Source organism: Gambusia affinis, linkage group LG20 (genome assembly GCF_019740435.1).
Source record: "Gambusia affinis linkage group LG20, SWU_Gaff_1.0, whole genome shotgun sequence".
Taxonomy (NCBI): domain Eukaryota; kingdom Metazoa; phylum Chordata; class Actinopteri; order Cyprinodontiformes; family Poeciliidae; genus Gambusia; species Gambusia affinis.
In genome coordinates this window covers 11645665-11664774 of record NC_057887.1, presented here as the reverse complement: position 1 = coordinate 11664774, position 19110 = coordinate 11645665, and the positions used below count along the sequence as shown (strand labels likewise).

Below are 19110 nucleotides of genomic sequence, written 5' to 3'. Positions count from 1 at the left end.
TAAATCCACAAGGGGGCGTCCTGAACTGTCTTACACTAAAGACTGAGCATGAAAGAGAATTAAATCTAACCAGTTATTGTTTTAGTATAATATAGAAAATATATGACATTAGCTACACACAGAAAATGTACAGTTTAACACTATTTGTGGTTTATGATGGTATAAAAATATAATAAATAAGCTTTTTGCTTGCTTATATTTTGTATTTTCCAATGGACTGACAAACTGCTATGACTTTTCCCCTCCATGCATGGGAAGTACCAGGGCCGGATTTAGGAGGATGGGGGCCCCTGGGCTGGAGTCAGGATGGGGGCCCCTGGGCTAGAGTCTATATATATATATATATATATATATATATATATATATATATATATATATATATATATATATATATATATATATTTATTTATATGTGTTTGTTTTGTTTTAGAGGATGAACAGAAAATGACCGAACAGTAAGTTTTGACAACTTACAACTTTAATAAGCCAGTTGTCACAAACTACAAACAACTCTGAACTCTTTTCTAGAAAGACTAAACCACATGTTGGGGTTGAAACTAGAATATGATGCTAGCATCACAAAATAAAATCACTGAATAGTTATTGTTGCCTGGACTTCAACACAAACTATAAAACAGATTGAGTGCAAGAAATGCAATGCTCAAATATACTTTTACAAAGCAAAGCGAGTAAAACAATATTTATACAAATATCCCCAGCATTTACAAGTTCATATAAGTACAAGTGGAATATATCAAAACTCAAACTTTTTCTTTGGTTTTAAAGTTCTTGGTAAATAGTGGAGGAAATAAATGTCAAAAAAGTGCTTCTCTGCCAGTCAGACAGAACATGGATATAAACAATATCTTCTGGAAAAAAGAGATCAGGCATACTGTAGTTTTCAGAAAATATCCTGACCCAGGTAAGTCCAAAGTGCTGCCCTCTGAAGGATTTTTTAAAGTTTAGGCATTTGCGTTCAGTTGCGTGCTTCCAGTCACTGAAACCAGTTTCAAAGTTTGACTGAGTATTAGCATTGCTGAAAATGCGGCATGCAAAACAAAATGCAGCTCCGGTGGATGGAGAGTAGAGCAGCCACGGTCTTTCGATGTACTCACCACCATTTAACATCTTGCGTTTAAAGTGAGATTTGGAGAAGTGACGCTTTTGATGCTTGTACACCCGTTCTGATGCTTGAAAGCCAACGTTCATATTTTGACAGCTCTCCGGTCCTCGTTCAGCCCAGTAAGCTCGCACGGACTCGTCAATTTCCCCCCAATGCGCCGGATCGGTACTGTACGGATCCACAGTCGTCTTTCCATCTGCGGAAGAAGATCCCGCTTCCACCAACTCTGACTCCACAGACGCCAGTCCAGCCACCGACTCAGTCACGGTTATAGGTTCTGGCGGGATCTTAGTGCCGGTGTTAGCATAGCTAAGGGTTTGAGGAGCGGGGATAATAGTGTTTCTGCTCCATCTCCGCTAACAGGTTTAAAAAAGCCTGTCAGTTTAGGCATTTTGTTTGTCGCCTCTTTGGCGCCATGCTCTTTTTCTTTTCTCTTCCTTCTTTTCTGCGCTCCGCTGTCATATTTCCTGTTGTCCGCCATTGTAAAATAATATTCCCTTGACGCTCCTCCTCCCCAATGCGTAAGATGCGTCAAAAGTGGACCAATAACAAGCAAGCATTCAAGATGGACGTTTGCCAGAACAAATTGGAACATTTTTCATCGGTGCTGTCAAAATCATGGTAGTCATTGATTAAATTCTGACACTATCCATTCACAAAAATATAAAACATCCTTCGGGGCCCCCGAAATGCCGGGGCCCCGGGCTGCAGCCCCGGTAAGCCCCTGCTAAAATCCGGCCCAGGGAAGTACTGTTGCCATGACGCTGTGGCATAATTCAAGACAACAGCCAACAGCTGACAGAAAGTTCTTAGGGGGTGTAGCCACACTGAGCTGTTGTCTTGCATGTTAATACACAATTTGATCACTATGTTGTTTTATGCAACCACAGCAAATGATCAGCTCAGCTTTACTGAATTTTAAGTTCAGTTGATTTAAAAAAAAAAATACATTAGAGAAAATTAGAAAGTGGAATAAAATTCAGTTTTTATTTTTGCAATTGTATCCGCCTGATTCTGCAGCCAGAAGAAACTTTTCATGAACCTTTTTAGGGTTTAAAGCAGAAGAATTTAACTGTGTGTGAATGTGGCAATTCTTATTTATTAGTTTTCTGTCAGTTATTTGTTATGCATTTCTTACATTGTATGTAAATTGTGAGACAGTTATTTTTTAAGCATATGCACTGACTGATGGCACTTTTTAAATTTTGTTGTTCTTGTGACAATGACAATAAAGATTTATCTATCTATCTATCTATCTATCTATCTATCTATCTATCTATCTATCTATCTATCTATCTATCTATCTATCTATCTATCTATCTATCTATCTATCTATCTATCTATCTATCTATCCATCCATCCATCCATCCATCCATCCATCCATCCATCCATCCATCCATCCATCCATCCATCCATCCATCCATCCATCCATCCATCCATCCATCCATCCATCCATCCATCCATCCATCTATCTATCTATCTATCTATCTATCTATCTATCTATCTATCTATCTATCTATCTATCTATCTATCTATCTATCTATAAGTAAATGATTCATAGTTAAGTAAAGGACTTGAAAGATAATAAATATGGTTGAAACTAGATGATTTTTTGACAGAAAAGTGGATCTGACTGGTGGTTTCGATGAAGGCCGAGTGTCTTTGTTTCTGTTGAGATCACAGTTGAAGTTGGTAATAATCTGCACAGCTCTGGATTCTGACCAGTAAATAAAGTTTATTTAGTTCAGAAACATCAAAACGTCAAGAAGTTCATGATTTCCATTTAAATTAAATCCAAGCTGAACATTTAATTAAGATCTGTTGACTTATAGTTACAAAATAACAGTGCTGAGTCATTGACTTTACAGCAATCCCTCAGACAGGGTATGCATGTAGCGACAGTGGGGGATCGGATCAAGAGCAGCCCAAAGATCGCTTAGAAATATAAACACAGAATGTTCCTATTTAGAGATGGTGATATAGACAGGGTTCCCACTTACAACCAGAGCTATAGACAGAAGCCAGCCAGCCAGCAAGCAATTAAGTATTGCAAAGCTCTATGTAATTTTCACAGATGGTGGAATATTGTCAAAGCAAATTTACTTTTAATGTAACTTAGTTACTCCCCAAATCAAGTAATCAGTATTCTAAGTTACTTTTCAGTAATCCGATTAAAGTTACTTTTTCAAAGTAACTATGGAATCACTGCCAATCAGATGATGAAATAGGGCAATTTTCACTTAAATGAACAAGAACTTTGATTAGCAGACTAAATTCCCAGAAATGTGATTTATTTATTTAAATTTTTGCCAAGTGTTAAATGTTTAACTACATCCAGTTTGGCTCTGTCAACTAAGTGGCCTGTACACCCTTTTCTAGCTAGATTTTTTTTATTTTTTATGTTTGAGTTATAACAAGTAGTTGATTTTGCATAATTAATTATACATAATTAGGATGTATTTTTGTAGATGTTAAATTTTACTTTAATTCACATAGAGAAGCAAGTATTTTTCAAAAAAGTAGCACCGGTCAATCAGATAACTGTTAAAGAATTTGACGCATTAGAACGAACCATCATAACGTTTATGCCGTTTCTTCACGTTGGCTCGCACAGCCAGTCAAGCTGGCTCGGGCACGAACGACACATCTGGAGCACACGAGGATTTCGATTTCAGTCATTATTTCTACCGATCTAATATAGTTTAAAAGACGCCGTAGAAATGGAGGCGATACACATCAAGGGTATTTGGATGGCTGAATATCTGCAGCAGCAGACAAATAACCTAGAGCGGTTCTGGCTCACCGTCACTCACTTTGGAGATCCTCAAGTAGGATTTCTGTTCGTATTCCCTTTAACTTATTTTGTGTGTAATCAATTGGGAGTTGCGGTGCTGTGGGTCTCAGCCCTGTCGGAGTGGTTAAACCTTATGCTGAAATGGTAAGACCGTGGAAACAAGTAGAACATTTTTTTTATTTTTTTATTTACAGCTAAAGTTACGTGGAACATGTGGATATGTAACATCTTAATTTCGTCTTGTACAACAATCGGCTTAACTTATTTCTCTACTCTCACGTATATCTCCACATTTTGGTTAACAAAATTTGAGATTCTCTTGTATTTTACTTTAGTAGACGTTGTAGCTTCCGGGACAACACCGCAGTTCCTACACTATATGTTGTCCGTGGTGGAACAGACTGTAGTGGAACCATAAACATAGGAGAACAGACTCCACCAGAGTCCTTGAACGACACTTAACGCCACGTACGTACGGCAAGTACGTCAGTGTCGACTCCATGTTGTGATTGGCATTTGGTTGAGACACGCAATTTTCTTTGCAATTCATTTTCTATAGCTGTTGATATTGTACAAAATAAACTTTTTAAAAACAAACAAAAAGTATCAAGTGGCTGGAATAAAAACAACAGCTAAATGCATTTAAAATAAGCTAATATTTAGTGGGGTTTAGATTGATTATTCTTGTAGCAACTCCGAAAGCTTTCAGCTACTTTTGTTTTCCAGCTTTTTGTAACTGAATGAAAACAAACATTTAAGTGAAAGTAGAATCCTCCAAAAACTTGAGATAATAGAAACAAATCTCAAATTTTTATGCAGAAGTTAGTTAGAAGTGGCTTTGTAACTCATTTTGGACTAGAAGATGCCAGTTGTTTTGTTTCATGTCTGTTCTTGATCAACCATAAATCCCAATGAATTTCTGGTTTTTGTTGTCCTTTTGACTTCTCCTAGGGTGCTGTTTGGAGAAAGGCCATTCTGGTGGATTGGTGAATGTCAGCTATTTGTCAGCACAAAGCCCCACGTCTCTCAGTTTCCATACACCTGTGAAACTGGCCCAGGTGAGACAAAAACTAAACACACCCAAATCATATTCAGCACCCTTCATTTGGAGTTCAGAGTTCCAGATTTGGTGTTTGTTTCTCAGGCAGTCCGTCAGGACACTCGATGGTGACCGCTGCAGTCTGGTGGGTTGTGGTGCCCCCTCTCAGCTCCTTTCTGCACTCCCGCACTCACTGGTAAACAAAATGAACAACGTATGTTCGAAAGAAAGAGTAAGCTCAAAAATCTTAGTTTTCTTTTTGTTTGTCCACAGCTGGGTTATATCAGCTGCTCCCTATCTGATGTACGGGCTACTGCTGGGTGCAGTTGGAATATCCAGGATCTTTATCCTTGCTCATTTTCCTCACCAGGTTGTTACTGGCATCATTGCAGGTCTGAATACAGAATTATTGCATGTTTAATATATTTACAGCAATGCCTGCCTACAATGTAGAAACCCTACAATTTAAAGGCATTTAGATTGATTTATTTACCTCGTCCTTACTCTGGCCTCTTTAATAATAACACAGTGTTAAAATGTGGAATTTGAATTAATTTCCAAGTCTGGATCAATGAGTTTAGGATCAATGAGAATTGAATGTGAAATAAATCGTTTTTATTTGACCTTTGATTTGCCACAACCATTTTTTGATTTTTTTTTAGCTATGAAATAGGGATGTCAAAGTTGTTAATGTTTTTAGATACCAAGATAAAAGTTTTAAACCAGTTCACTGGGTCTGATTTGTGTCCAGTCAAATCCAAAATACTTTAATACCTCAAACTATGTTTCTTCAAATAATAATTATACAGTTGAGCTTAAAATCATTCATATTCCTGATAGATTTGAATTGAAAATTGATTATATTCAATAAAAAAATGGTTTCGGTAGACAATAAGACAGGTTTTTTTCAAAAGATAATAAAAACATGTTTAAAAGAAATGTCAGTGTAAAAAAAAAACAATCTTGACTGGTCTTTTTTTTAATGGCTACTTCAGGGTGTTGATATTACTTATAGTGAGAAGAAAAATGTAGGTACAATTAAAAGAAACTTTAAGATGTTAATCTAGTAGTAAAATATGAATAGTTTTGGTATTAACTGCAGATAATAATGGCTGTAGGCAGGAAGGATCTCTAGTACCGGTCTGTATTACAGAGGTTCTGAAGAAGCCTCTGACTCAAGATACTTTGTTATTGAATCATAATCCCATGAAGATGATTCTTAGGTATTTCCGTCATATTCTTCATAAGCGTTCTTTCTCTACAGCTACCTGTAGTGGTGAGGTCATCAACAGCGTTTTATTTCTGATTACAAAAGTCAACTAAGGAAATAATTCTACTGAATTATAAACGATGTTACAAACAATGCTTGAAAATTGATTATGTAAAAGCACGGAAAATGTGTAGAAACCCTAGAAGGATCTGAATTCCTTTTTAAGAATCTGAAAACACTGACAGAGGTTATTGTTAATTATTTTTTATACCTATTTGAACTGATTGTTTCCAGGTATCTTTCTGGGGATTTTTCTTGGCCGTAGAGTACCAGAAGGGCGCCCCCTGTTGTTCTTTGTCAGCTTCAGTGCAGGAATGCTGTTCAGTGCTCTGATTCTGAATGTTGGCCTGCAGCTGGTTGGCATTGACCTCCTCTGGTGAGGATCTTAAACTTATGGAAGATGAATCAATGCCTCTACCAGAGGCATCCTGTCTCATGTGGTTTTATTTTGCTTATTTGAAAGGACTGTTGCTTTGGCGAAGAAATGGTGCAGCTGTGCTGAGTGGATCCGCTTGGATACAGTCCCATTCTCCTCCCTGGCCCGGGACTGCGGGACCCTTCTTGGTCTGGGGCTGGCCCAGAACTGGAAGCAAAGCGGACGGTGTCTGTCGTTAAATCACCGCGCTCTGTCCCTGGCTGTTTCATCCATTGGGCTTTACCTCATGTACAGCCTGTCGCTCCCTGACAAATCACAGGGCCTCTTTTACTGCTTGGTCTTTGTCAAGTTCACCCTGGTGCCTCTGATTGTCATGGTGGTCAGTCCTGGGCTGGTTCACTTTTTCTCAGGCAAAATGAAAAAGGATTAGAGAGGCACTTCTTCACACAAGTCCAAGTTGTCCTGTCTTGAATCTTTTACTCTTCTTACTTCTGAATATTCCAACTCTAAATGTTAAATTTCAGATATACATTTCTGTTTAATGGTGTTAAACAGGAACCAAACATTTATGGTCCTATTTTTTTTTTTTTTTTTACAAGTGACAAGGGTCAAGACTATTACATTTGAAAACCTTAGTATCTCTTAATGCAGCTCACACAGGCCCGTGCATATAAGGCGACTTAACGTCGTGTCAAATTGTTTAAAATTAAAAGCACCTTCATACATACCAGATGTGTCAAACGTTAGATTTCAATCACTTATTTTTTTTTCAGGCCCTGGTGGTCGAAATATCTGAGTCTATGCTATTTTAAACTGTAGTTTTTCAGAGTCGTTTACTTTTGCAGCAAAAGGGGAAAAAAATACAAAAACAAAACTATTTTACTGTGCAGTTGGATACCTGTTTTTTATGCTTATTTTCTGGACTATTTAGTTAAATCCTTTGAAGAGCCAACTAAAAAACATTTCTTACCTGTCAAATTCCTACATAAAGTAGCTCATTAATCCAAATCCACAAAGTTTTAACATTATTTTCTTGATAGGAAGATTTATTTTTGAATTGAGAGGAAACATGCCAGTGTTATTCAAATTTATCGAGAGGTACTAATATTTTGGATTTTTGTGTCTACAAATTAAAAATTCCATTTAAAGATCCCCAAAAGGATTGAGCCCAGATTTTCTTGCCAGGTTATGGAAAGAAAGAATTGCTGGCGTGCAAAATCTTGGTTTCATGTCGTTTCATGAGTTTGATATTCTAGCGCATGCAGATTAACATCTTTTTACCATATCTATGCAATCGACAAGTCAAAAAATAAATGACTGACATGCATGACGTGTTTCGGTTTATAACCATTTATAAATATGTTCTTTTTTTTAATACATAGTTTGGACTGTACATGTTACAATCAGTTATCATGAGATAAAAACACATTCTTTTTTAACATTTTTAATGAAACTTTATCACAGCGATCTGAAAGCTCACATTTACAGACAAGAGAACTCTGCTCAGCAAGCAAATACGTTAAAAACTAAAATAAAGGAAATCTTTTACTCGTCTGTTGAGGCTGAAGGAGAATGATGACAGTTCGGGGACAGCAGTAGTCTCCTTATCTTAATCCCGACACCGTATCACACACTGCTATACATGTTTCTGCTGGAGCTTCATGGAAAGAATAGAACATGCATCAGACTATTTACAGCAAACTAATATACACGTACAGCTCGAACTTGAACGCCCTTGGATTCACACAACTGAACAAGTCCTGTTTAAGTTAGTTTGACCTTCATTTCTCTGGTAGCTGTTTAAACAGGAGACGAGGAGAAATCTCTCTGTTGATCATCTTTATCTGACATCACAAAGTAAAAAGCTACAGAAAAAAAGCCTATAACTTTTCTCAAATATAACAAGAACTTGACTATTTTTGTTATTCCACATAACGGTGACTCCATAATCAAGAAATATGGAGTTTCTGGAGAAAATACCAAGCTTTATTATTATTATTATTCTATAATTCTATTCTCTTTCAGCAGATTTATATTATTTCCAACATTTGTGCATTTAAGAAGCTGTTCTAACATAGACTTTTTTTTTTCTTTTGTTTTGTTTGGAACAAGGTGAAACATGATTTGGCCTTTAAAAAACAAAACGAACCCACAAATCCGAGCCGGACCGAGCGCAGTATGTAAACCACTATATACAGCTTGTGCTAGAAAGTCTATACATCCTCGCCAGTTTTAAAAACGTCGTTCTCTCCTCATACCGTCACTCACCACCAAGCTGAGAAATTATACAGTAATAGAATCTATGACAGTCTGGCCGCATTGGACGCACACCCACGCTCTCCAAATTCACCAAGCGCAACAACCAAAGTAGATAAAATATATAAAGTGCACCCTTAGTTCAAAATGTAAGACATATTCATAGGGCAGAACGGGCTGGGGGGGAAAAAAAAAAATCATGAAAATAATAAAGCAGAAGAGGGAGAAATGTTTACCAGGAGCTGGTGAGAAGGGGTGAGGAGATGCATTTGCTTGCTTGTAACCTTTGAGCACTAACCCATCACTATTTGGAAGGAGGGACAGAACCAAACTTCAATGGTACTTTCAATATTAAACTTCCAGTTAGTTACTTATCGCTTACTCAGACAAAACTGTTTTATTGCAATCAAAGCTGACTTCTGTTGTGTAATTCCAACAATTAGAGCCACTAATTAATAATGAATAGCTAACAGACTGCAGCCAAATAGCTTTATGGACAGTGGAAATATTATGACTCTTTAGAAAAGTCTGGTTTTAATTACGTTAAAAAATGTCGCTTTTCAAAACCTTTCCTGTGTACAATGCCACACGTCCCTGCTCTACTGAACAGAAAAATAAACTAATCTGTTTGGAAATAAAAACACCTAAAAAAATCCTGGTGGCATAAGCGTGTTCAGCTTTAGACAAATGCTTTCTTTGACTCGTCAATTTCAGCATTCAGTGTTATTGAATTTACTTTCACAATCAACTATTTTGAATGCAACATAAATTGAGTATCATCTTGGGGAAACAACTATCGACATTTATTCAAATTTTACTCCAAAATGTATAAAAAATATTAAGGCCCTTTTAGCTTAGCAAGGCAAAACATTTCTATATAGGCAGTAAAGCAAATAAAGTCTTTTTATAATTACTCAGCAGGTTTTTGCATGTTTCCACTAGCATCTTCATGGTTTATCTTTGGTGATGTGCAACTGCTTTGAGTTGGAAAGTTCTCTTTGCAATCACCCTAATGCTTAGCTCACTCCATTAGATTCAAGTTGGGTTTCTGGCTGGGCCACTCCAAAATGTTACTACTTCCAGTCTGAAAAAAATGGTAAAATCAAGAGATTACTTTAAACATTAGAGCCGTTGGCAAAACATTGTAGATTAATGGAAAAAAAATAAAAAACAAAATTCAGCTTTTGGGCCACATCCTTTGCTAGGGTGTTGCTTCTCTTAAGAAGGAAATGTTTTGAGAATGTGGATGAGATTATAAATCAGTCAGTTGTGACCTCAAATCTTTAGATATCTGGTAGCTAAAATGAAGATACATTCCGATTTTCAATATCATAGTGAGTCCAAAGAAAAGGATGACTTCACCTGATGAAAAGTAAAGTTTTGGAACGGCTGAGCCAGAATCCAGAACTAAATCAGACATAAAATCTTAAGAGAACTGTGGACAAGAGATGTCTTCACAATCTGACAGATTTAGAGAACTTTTAGAATTGACTAATATCAAGAATACTGAACACTGTACAGTTATATATAAAAAAAAAAAAAAAAGTCTCAAAGAATTACTTTAAAGATGTTCACACATGTGCAACCAGGTTATTGCAGCTTTTTATCTAAAAAAAAATGTCCCTAAAATATATTCAGTTTTTAATTTCATTATGCAAAAGCTTTGAAAATGGGCTACTTTTTTTAACGTCACAATATCCAGACAGTTATACAGGACTGAGAGTACATTTCTACACCCGTTGTAACAGATATGTTGCCAATTAAAAGATAAAATTTAGATTTGTTTTTAGCATGCATAAATCCACACAGAAGTTGCAGCCTGACCTTTTTTTGATCATCTGAGTGAGAATTTTAATTATCAGCCTGTTCTGATAAAGTCTCATTTTGGGACATATTATCAATCCTTTGTTTTGTTTTTTGTGTTAAAAAAATCTGAAATGTAAAACATGCTGTCTATACATGATCATTTTAGGCCCCTCCACAAAGAATAAATCAACTTCAAACTTAAATAGTTTGCGATTTTAAGCAGTTGTTTGCATCTTTTGAAACAACAACGTATCAAAGCTTGCCTGTCCCTCATTTTTCGGCATTGGTCAATTTTTCCACCTCCGCATGACTAGCAGTGTGACACAGTAGCAGGGCTAACAGAATAAAATTTAAAATGCAAACTATTCTTTGCTTTATTTTCTATGTACAATATATAACTTAATTATAAATATTGTCATTTTTCTCTAAGTACTGAGTCGTAGAACCTTTTGCTTTGTCGGAGCAATGTACAGTATTGAACAGATAATATTGTAGTATATAGAATAGAGCCTACACAGCAACCTTGGTTAAGAGCACACTTTGAAAGAACTTAAGATGAGCAGAGAGTCCACGAGCAGAGTCTGATGAGGAGCACGGTCACTCTTTCAGTCCCATCTGGGGTGGTCACTTGTGGTCGCGTTGTGCCACTCTAAGTCTTGGAAGTGCACTGGTCAAAGAATGAAATGAGAACTCAGAAACGTTCTGTTGTTCAGCCTGTGTGCAGATTATGATGATGATGATGATGATGAAATGATCATTTCAGTATCAGTTATGTTTTTTTCACATAGGATAGTGTCTAAAAGCCTAAATGTGGTTTTCTCTCTTTGACTGGAGTTGTCTCTTAAGAGTTCTTTTGCATGAGTTTGTCCAGGACACATACACAGATCACATGTCACATTTTGTTGTTGTTTTTATTTTAGATAAATATTCTTGTTCCAGCCTCACTTCTACTGACGCGCCAAGTCCAAACTGTCCACTCACACATTCGACTCCACAAATGGTCTCTTTGGTTTGATGGGGGAGGTGGGGCCTTGGGTCCGGGAGTCACGTGACAGCTGGCGGTACATGTTGTCCTGGTAGGCCTGTGCCACTGGCAGAGTCCTCGCCACCTTCACGTCAGGGTAGGTGGGCACCTGGCTGACCCGTTCCAGAATATCACTAGTGCCACGAGATCCATTGGCCAACTTTCCCAGTGAGGAGGGTTGGGTCTGGGAGTAGTAGTCCTCCTCCAACAGGTGTCCATTTTGGGCATTGTTGGTCTTGTTGTAGTAGGCGATGTTGCCCAGAGATGCTGGGGGACTGTAGGTGGAGCCCTGCTGGACTAGCTGCCCAGGGGAGGTCGGGCTAATAGCAGAATCCATGGAGGTCATGGGCCTGGACCGTCCGGGCTGATGCAGGTACTGTTGAGTCCGAGCGGTCTTGTCTATGATCCCCATGAAAGGAGTATTCCTGGAGCGGGTGGTTTCGCCCTGATATAGACCACCACTCTGAGAGGGAGAAATCGGGGAGATGTCGTCACAGGTGCGCTCATATGTAGCTTGCAAGGGAATCTCCATTTGCTGAATAGACGCGGAGGGCCTAAAGGCCTGAGCTATGTTGGAAGTAGACCCAGCTGAGATGTTGTTGCTAGAGGGGGAGAATCGCAGGCCTACACTCTGAGAATGGATGAGAGGCCTTGGGGTGGGCACATGCTGCTTCATCTCAGTAGTATTGGCACTCACAGGACGTCTCACCATGTGGGGGATCTCAGGAGAGCCCAGCTGACAGGGAGGCATGGCGTTTGCACGCTCCAGTACGTGTTCAGAGACTGGGTAGTAGGCTGCAGACTGGCTGCGGCTTATCTGAGGTGTCTGGCTGTAACGGATGCCCGCCGGACCCCCACTGCTGGCGCGGTAGGCAGAGGAGGGGCGCTGGGGTAGCTCATCTTTCAACAGGTTTGACTCCATGACCCCTCCTCGGCCGCCGTGCTGACAGAGGGCCCCAGAGCTGAGGCTGGCCTGGGGCATGGACCGCCCGTCCAGGGACGGCTGGTACACCAGGCGGCTCTCCACATCCACTGAGCCCCCCTGATAGCGACCACCAATGGAGTGGCCCATTGGACCACTAAAGCTGTTGCCCAAGACATTGGGCTGGTTTGTGCGGACGATTTGGGCGATAGAGGGTTGGAGGCGAAGACCTTGGGCTTGGTGATGCTGGGAGGATATCGATGGCTGTGAGGTCAGCTGGAATGAACGCTGGCTGCTCATCTTGGAAAGGGGAGATTTGGGTCGTCCAGGGAGCTGCTCTGTCTGGTAGCGCACCGGAGACCCAGATTGCGATCTGTACAAGCACACACTTTCCAACGGCGGACTAGCTCTGTACTGAGCAGCCCGACGTAAAGGAGAAGGCGGTGGGCTCTGGTGATCCATCCCTTGACCTCCGATGCCCATCGGAGGTGGGCTGAAGCGGTAGGACTGTTGGTGCACTGGAGAAGTGTGAGGAGGGCTGTGTCGGTAGTGGGAGTTTTGATGAGTCGGAGAGAGAGAGGGCGATGGGGGCTGGTATGAACCTCGAGTTGGGGAGGACATAGAGGAGGAGGTTGGGAGGTATTCATAAGGCTGACCCATGGGTGAACCCCCAGCTAAATAAATCTGATCCGGGTGTGTGGGGGAGAGAGGTGGGCTTTGTATGATGGGAAGACTTGACGGATTGGTGAGAGATTCTGGAGGAGGTAGTGCCAAAGACATAGCCTCCAGCTCCTGCTCTAAGTAGTCCTCATCCTCAAATAGGTCCTGGACAGGCTCCATGTCCTCCAGGCGGGGCTCAGGTGGAGGGGGAAGAGGCATGGACAGGGACAGGGACTCCTCCTCCTCTGGAGGGGGTGTTGGGGGAGGTGAAGGTGGAGGCTCCAATTCCATGTCCTGCTGCTGGTGTTCTTCCTGGTTCAGCTGATGAAATTCCTCCTCCACCCTCTGAAGGAGTCGCTGAATTTCTCTGTTATTTGGACATAGTTTTATGGCTTCATTTAGGTCCTCTAAGGCTTCAGGAAATTGTCTGAAAACAAGACAAAAATTATATTTTTAGAGAAAAGGTCCGCAACACAGAGTATGAATACATCTAAAAAATGTAATAAAAGAAAGGAAGATGGTGATTAATATTTTCACCGCTTTCCGTTTTGTACCTGCCAGCAAAATATCTTTTGAGAGCCAATCATTTGAAGTAATTTTTGAACAACTGATCCAATCACAAGCTAATTAAACTGGAACAGACAGTAAAATGTTTTAGCTTCAATAGCACTCTATAGGTAAAGGATAGGAATATGAATTGGAGAAAGAGTGAATTGACTCAGGTGCTAAGAAAGGCAGTGGAGAGTTATAGTGGGTGAACCCACGAGCTTCAGAAGGATAAAAAGGAGGTACCTGCTGCTACGTTTGGCACGTGCTCTGGCATAATAGGCTTCATACGATTTTGGTTTCAGTTCAAGTGCCTTGGTAGCAAATTCCTCAGCCATCCCAAAGTCCTGCAAAGATTGAAATGCATAGAAAATGTGATGACTAATACATGAAATGACTAATACAAAATAACCTTGCATGAGGTTAAATCCCAGTACGTTGACTTTTTTATGCTTTTTATCTCAGTCATTTTGGGACTTCTCCATTAGTCAGAGCAGAGTAATCGCAGACTTACATTCATTTTCCTCCGACATCGGGACAGGTTGAGGAACAGTGATACTTTGAGTTCCCTGAATGTCTTGAGGTCCTCACTGAAGCCTTCACGTGGAAACTTTTTCAGAGCGTATTGGTAACGTTGAGTCGCCTCCTTTACCTTCCCCTTCTGTTGGAAGACAAAAAAAAAAAAACAGTTTTTAACTTCCATCCACAAAATATCATTTTATGTCCTGTCCTATGCTTCTATGCCATGCCATGTCTTACTTTTATTATTATTCAAATTTGTAGAGATACATCTGAAAAACCATTTAAATCAAAGGATGACATATGCACATTAGACTGAAACTTTTGTTCTCTAACCTTGTAGAAGCTATCCCCCTCCTCAATGAGCTTGCTGAGTAAGATGATCATGATGTCAGGTTTTGAGGTGGCCATGGCCCACGTGGCTGGACCTGCACAACACAGGACGGAGAGGGTGACAGCAAAAACGTGGTGAGAAAGGCAGGTAGTTAAATAAAAATCTAAAGGGTGTAGGAAGGAAAATTTAACTGCGAGACACACCACAAACAACAGTAAGACCACAAGAATCAGTACAACAGTCAAAAATGGGGAATGGAAGAGAGAAAACAGGCAATCGAATGCAGAGGAAAGATAAAACACATCTGCTCTAAAACCTCAATGTGACCTCGCTTTGGAACGTCAGGCTTCAGTCACAAACTGTTTGCAAATGCTCCATTTTTAATCTAGAAGACAACTCCTGAAAGCAATCACAAAAATAGTCAAATTGTTTTTTTAAAAAAAAGATTTAATGTCCCGTAATGGATCAAACATCTGCAAACAGAAGTTGGTTAAAGCAAACTTCTAACAGAATTAGTGAAATCATCATTTGAAAATCGTATCTTGTATTTCAGCCACAATAGAGAGAATACATAAGGGGGCAAATATTTTTACAGCACTGTAAGAGAATGCTGGTTTCCACATGAAAAAAAACAACAACAAAACAGAAACAAACAACAACAACCTAGTGGACGGATTTGTTGCCAACTAGTGTGTGTGTGTGTGTTGTATCTGTGCAAAAGCAGCTTTTGACACACACACACATATACACACACCAACCGATGAAAACTATATGAGAACTTGCACAAGAAGACATGGTGCAGGTGTGGCGAACAGAACACGGCAAGCAGAGTTGATGTGAGGGGGATCTGTAGATGTTAACTGTTCACTGAGCTGCAGGTTGAAGGAGAAATGCTGCCGAAACAGACAGGCCGACACTGAAGGAACATCTGAAGGATGACTTTGGGTTTCCACTGCAGTCTACAAACACATGCACATTTGGGAAAATCACTTCCACATAAGCAGTAATGCGTGTTCCTGTCATGCATTTGCGAGGTGAGAGGATATTTCAGCATGATGTCGCAGGCTGGAGGCCGGGCATGCTTTTATGAAACCACTTTGGCGTTAGCATCTACCTCTAGAAAAATCCCGAGCTCGCCACTGTCACTGCTAATACCTTTTTGCATGTTATTATTTGTCAGTTTGAGAAGGATTTTGGTAGCTAAGCTCGCCTGCTGACACTTAGGACCACACAGACAACACAGAGAGAGGAGATAGAGCTGTCAAAATGCCTGGTAGGGTGAGAGGTCGACAGCCTTGGCTTTACCTCGGGGCCGACTGGGCAGCGTCTGACATCCTGGCGCCGGTGAAAGAGGCAGGGAGGGGGTTGGAGTGGAGGCAAGAGTGAGGTGGTAGAGGGTGAGTGGTGGGGGCGGGATTGCCGGAGAAAAATAGTGGCGTGGGAGTGCAAAAAGAGTAAGAGGAAAGAGAGAGAGCAGGTGGGTGAAAGAGAGGAAGAGGTGGTGGTGGTGGATGTTGTGGAGGAGAAGTGAGAAAAGGAACACAAGCAGCAGTGAGAAGCGAAGGAGGTAAGTGCCTCAGCAAAAAAAAAAAAAAAAAAAGAGAAAGAAAAACAGATACTGAAAAGAAACACCGCAGGTGCTAATAACAACCTGTCTCTGAGTAACTGCAGAGGAATGGAGAAAGAAGATGTGATTGAGAGAGAAAAGAGCGACAGAGACAAACAGAGGCACTGAGAGAAAATGATAAAAAGAGGAAAGCCAAAAAAAAGAAAACAGCAGTACAGTTGTATAATAATAATAAAAAGACACATCAGAGCTATAGATAGCTGAGAAGAGGCAGCAGTAAGCAGGGGGTAGAGTCCATGGCTTGTTGCCACAGAATACAGCAAAGAGAAAGATGCATGTAGAGGAAGAACAGGAGGACTTTCATCTATGGATTCACCCTTTGTGACCTTTCCATGCAGCTCATTCTCCAACTGCACTGCAGGATGTTTGACCAAGATGCTACTTTAACTTTTGTTTCATACCCCTTGAACTCTTTCACGTTTTCTCAAGTTTGTCAACTACAAACTTTGTGTATGAGAATTAGATATGAAAGAGCAACAATTATGAAGTATGTCTCTACTAGTTTTATACATCTAAAGAATTTGGACCGAAAGCATGAAGGAGTGGCCTGGAGGTAGGAACAACAATTTTCCTGAAAGATTTTCAAATGGATTTAGAACACGACTTTGACTTAGCCGTTTTAAAACATTAATCTGCTTCGATCTGAACCATTTCATTGTAGTTCTACATGAATTGTGACCTTAAACTGCTCTTCTGATGGCTTCCATTCAACAATAGCAATGTTCCTACCACAACTGATAGTTTAGTAACTTCGCTTCTTTGAAAAAAGAAACAAACTTCATAATTATATACAAGAGGAATTGGTCTATCACATCAAATTTGTTGAGGTATGTATTAAGGCCTTTTTGCACCACAGGGCCTAGCCCAGCCCTATTTTAATCCGGCCCTGGCAGAGCACCACTTCGGAAGTGGTGCTCTGCTTTCAAAGTGAATTTGATTGACAAATTCCAGCTGAAGTTAACTTTTGTTCTTGGTTGTCCCATCCAGCTCCTTCTGTATGCGCTTGTCAGCAAGCAAGCTGAGTTAAAGAACTACCTATGATTTACACTAATCTAACAAACATTCTCATCTAAGTGTTGTCTCTGAGCTGGACAATAGCTGCAGCTTATTGCGTACCTGCAGTTTTTGGGGCCACATTCAGTGTATGTTTGTTTTTTTTTTTTTTTACTGCAGGAAAGAGTTGCACATTTTTATCTGCTTGATGTGGATCCTCCATTCAGCTTGCTGAATATTATTTCATCCGAAAGGAAATGAAATGCATGTCATTGAGCATGTCAATATTATCATTTAAAAACTTTTAAATGGTTGACCCGGATCTGAGCGGGCCCTGTCTCTGCAGTGCAAAAGGGGTTTTTGTAAAGGGCCAAAATGTTAAAAGGTCCAAGGCCTGTAAGTATTTCTCCAATGCACTCTATCATAAAACATTCCCTTCATGATGTCAAAGATGCTGCATCCATGGTGCACCTCATTAAAAGGCTCCTCAGTCTCTTAAACTTTTCTTACCAATCTTGGCTCCTTTCTTGAGCAGGGCCACCACTACCGACGTGTTTCTGCAGCCCACTGCTCGGTCCAGAGGACGCATGCCACTGTAGTCGACATGCTCTATCATGGCCCCGTGGTCGACCAAGAACTGGACCTGCGAAAAAAAGGTGATACACTGGAAAAAACTGATTTCAACGTAAATGACAAAATACAGTAGACATATGAGAGCAAATTGGTTGAAAATGTAATTTCTGTATCTTTCCTACCACGTCAGAGTCACCGTAGAAAGCTGCTAGGTCAAGGGGCGTGCGTCCGTTCTTGTCTGCGTGGTCAGTGGCAGAGCCGCTCTCCACTAGGTAGCGGACCACAGGTAAATGTCCTTTCAGACAGGCCCAACTCAGTGCAGTCAGACCCTCCTTATCCATCAGCAACAGAGAAGCTCCTGGGAAAAGTAACAGTAGCAGCTACACCTTCAAATTCCTCTTTTGATATTTGGACACGTTTAATTTGACTGATATTAAATGAAACTATGCTCAATTGTTTCTCTAATTGATGCATAGTTTTAATAAAATTGGTGGAAACATACTGATCTACTAAACATTTCTAATTTCAAAGCCATGTCAAGAGATCATTTTGAAGTTTTAACCACTGGTGAATGTTTTTTTTAAATATTAATTATCTCTTATTCAAACATTTTTTGGGGGTGGGAGGGCATTCCCACCTTCTTCATAATCTGCGCTTTCAACTCGGCTCAAACAGAACGTGCTGAGTATTTAAACATTTGTCTAGTTTTCAATTGTTTTAAACATCTAACGGTGAAAGTAAAGGCAAGCTAGCATCATCAAGCTAATGTTTTTCTGCCATCTTCCGGTTTATCAACGTTTTACTAGGACTACGTACCTTGGGAGAGTAAAAACTCCACCGTTCCCAGATGTCCCTCTGAGGCGGCCATCATTAGAGGCGTGCGACCCTGCTTATCAGCCATGTTGATGTCGGCTCCATGAGTCAGAAGGAGGTCTACAATCTGCAAAAACAAAAATACATCAAATTTACAATCTAAACTTTTAACTAAATGACTTATAGTTAATTTATAGTTCACTTTAACCTTACAAAATGATGTCATAGTGAACCTTTTGATGTTTTTTAGCAAGACAAATTTTTTATTTGTCCAGAAAAATTGAAAAAAAGTCAATTAGAAAATTCTGTTAATTACTTTGCATTGTCCCTACCAAGTAAATGAATACATTTCAAATTTAAAACAAGGAAATGTTCAGTCTTATGGGAAAATATTTTCGTTTTTGCAAGATTGTGTATAAGGATAACAGCATGGAC

General features: G+C 39.9%; 2 protein-coding genes across 10 annotated transcripts in view; one reads left to right on the top strand and one right to left on the bottom strand.

Moving 5' to 3' along the window:
* The first annotated feature begins 3705 nt into the window (after nt 1-3705).
* g6pc3 (glucose-6-phosphatase catalytic subunit 3) lies at nt 3706-7050 on the top strand. Its single transcript, XM_044103039.1, has 6 exons — nt 3706-4061; nt 4869-4975; nt 5062-5152; nt 5230-5348; nt 6461-6602; nt 6690-7050. Exons 1-6 carry the CDS (start codon nt 3844-3846, stop codon nt 7030-7032), a joined length of 1020 nt encoding a protein of 339 aa, XP_043958974.1. The 5' UTR covers nt 3706-3843; the 3' UTR covers nt 7033-7050.
* Nucleotides 7051-7057: 7 nt separating this feature from the next.
* Nucleotides 7058-19110, bottom strand: part of tanc2b (tetratricopeptide repeat, ankyrin repeat and coiled-coil containing 2b) — a 161290-nt gene continuing 149237 nt past the window's right edge. For 7 of the 9 annotated variants that reach the window (XM_044103025.1, XM_044103030.1, XM_044103028.1 and 4 more), the window contains 8 exons: nt 18679-18802; nt 18045-18220; nt 17800-17932; nt 15975-16004; nt 14672-14763; nt 14331-14477; nt 14063-14163; nt 7058-13697 (listed from right to left, as the gene is read on the bottom strand). In XM_044103025.1, the coding sequence (XP_043958960.1) occupies nt 11642-13697; nt 14063-14163; nt 14331-14477; nt 14672-14763; nt 15975-16004; nt 17800-17932; nt 18045-18220; nt 18679-18802 (2859 nt within the window). In that variant the 3' untranslated portion in view covers nt 7058-11641. The remainder of the gene's footprint in view (nt 13698-14062; nt 14164-14330; nt 14478-14671; nt 14764-15974; nt 16005-17799; nt 17933-18044; nt 18221-18678; nt 18803-19110) is intronic. The other 2 variants (XM_044103026.1, XM_044103029.1) reach the window with 1 other exon arrangement.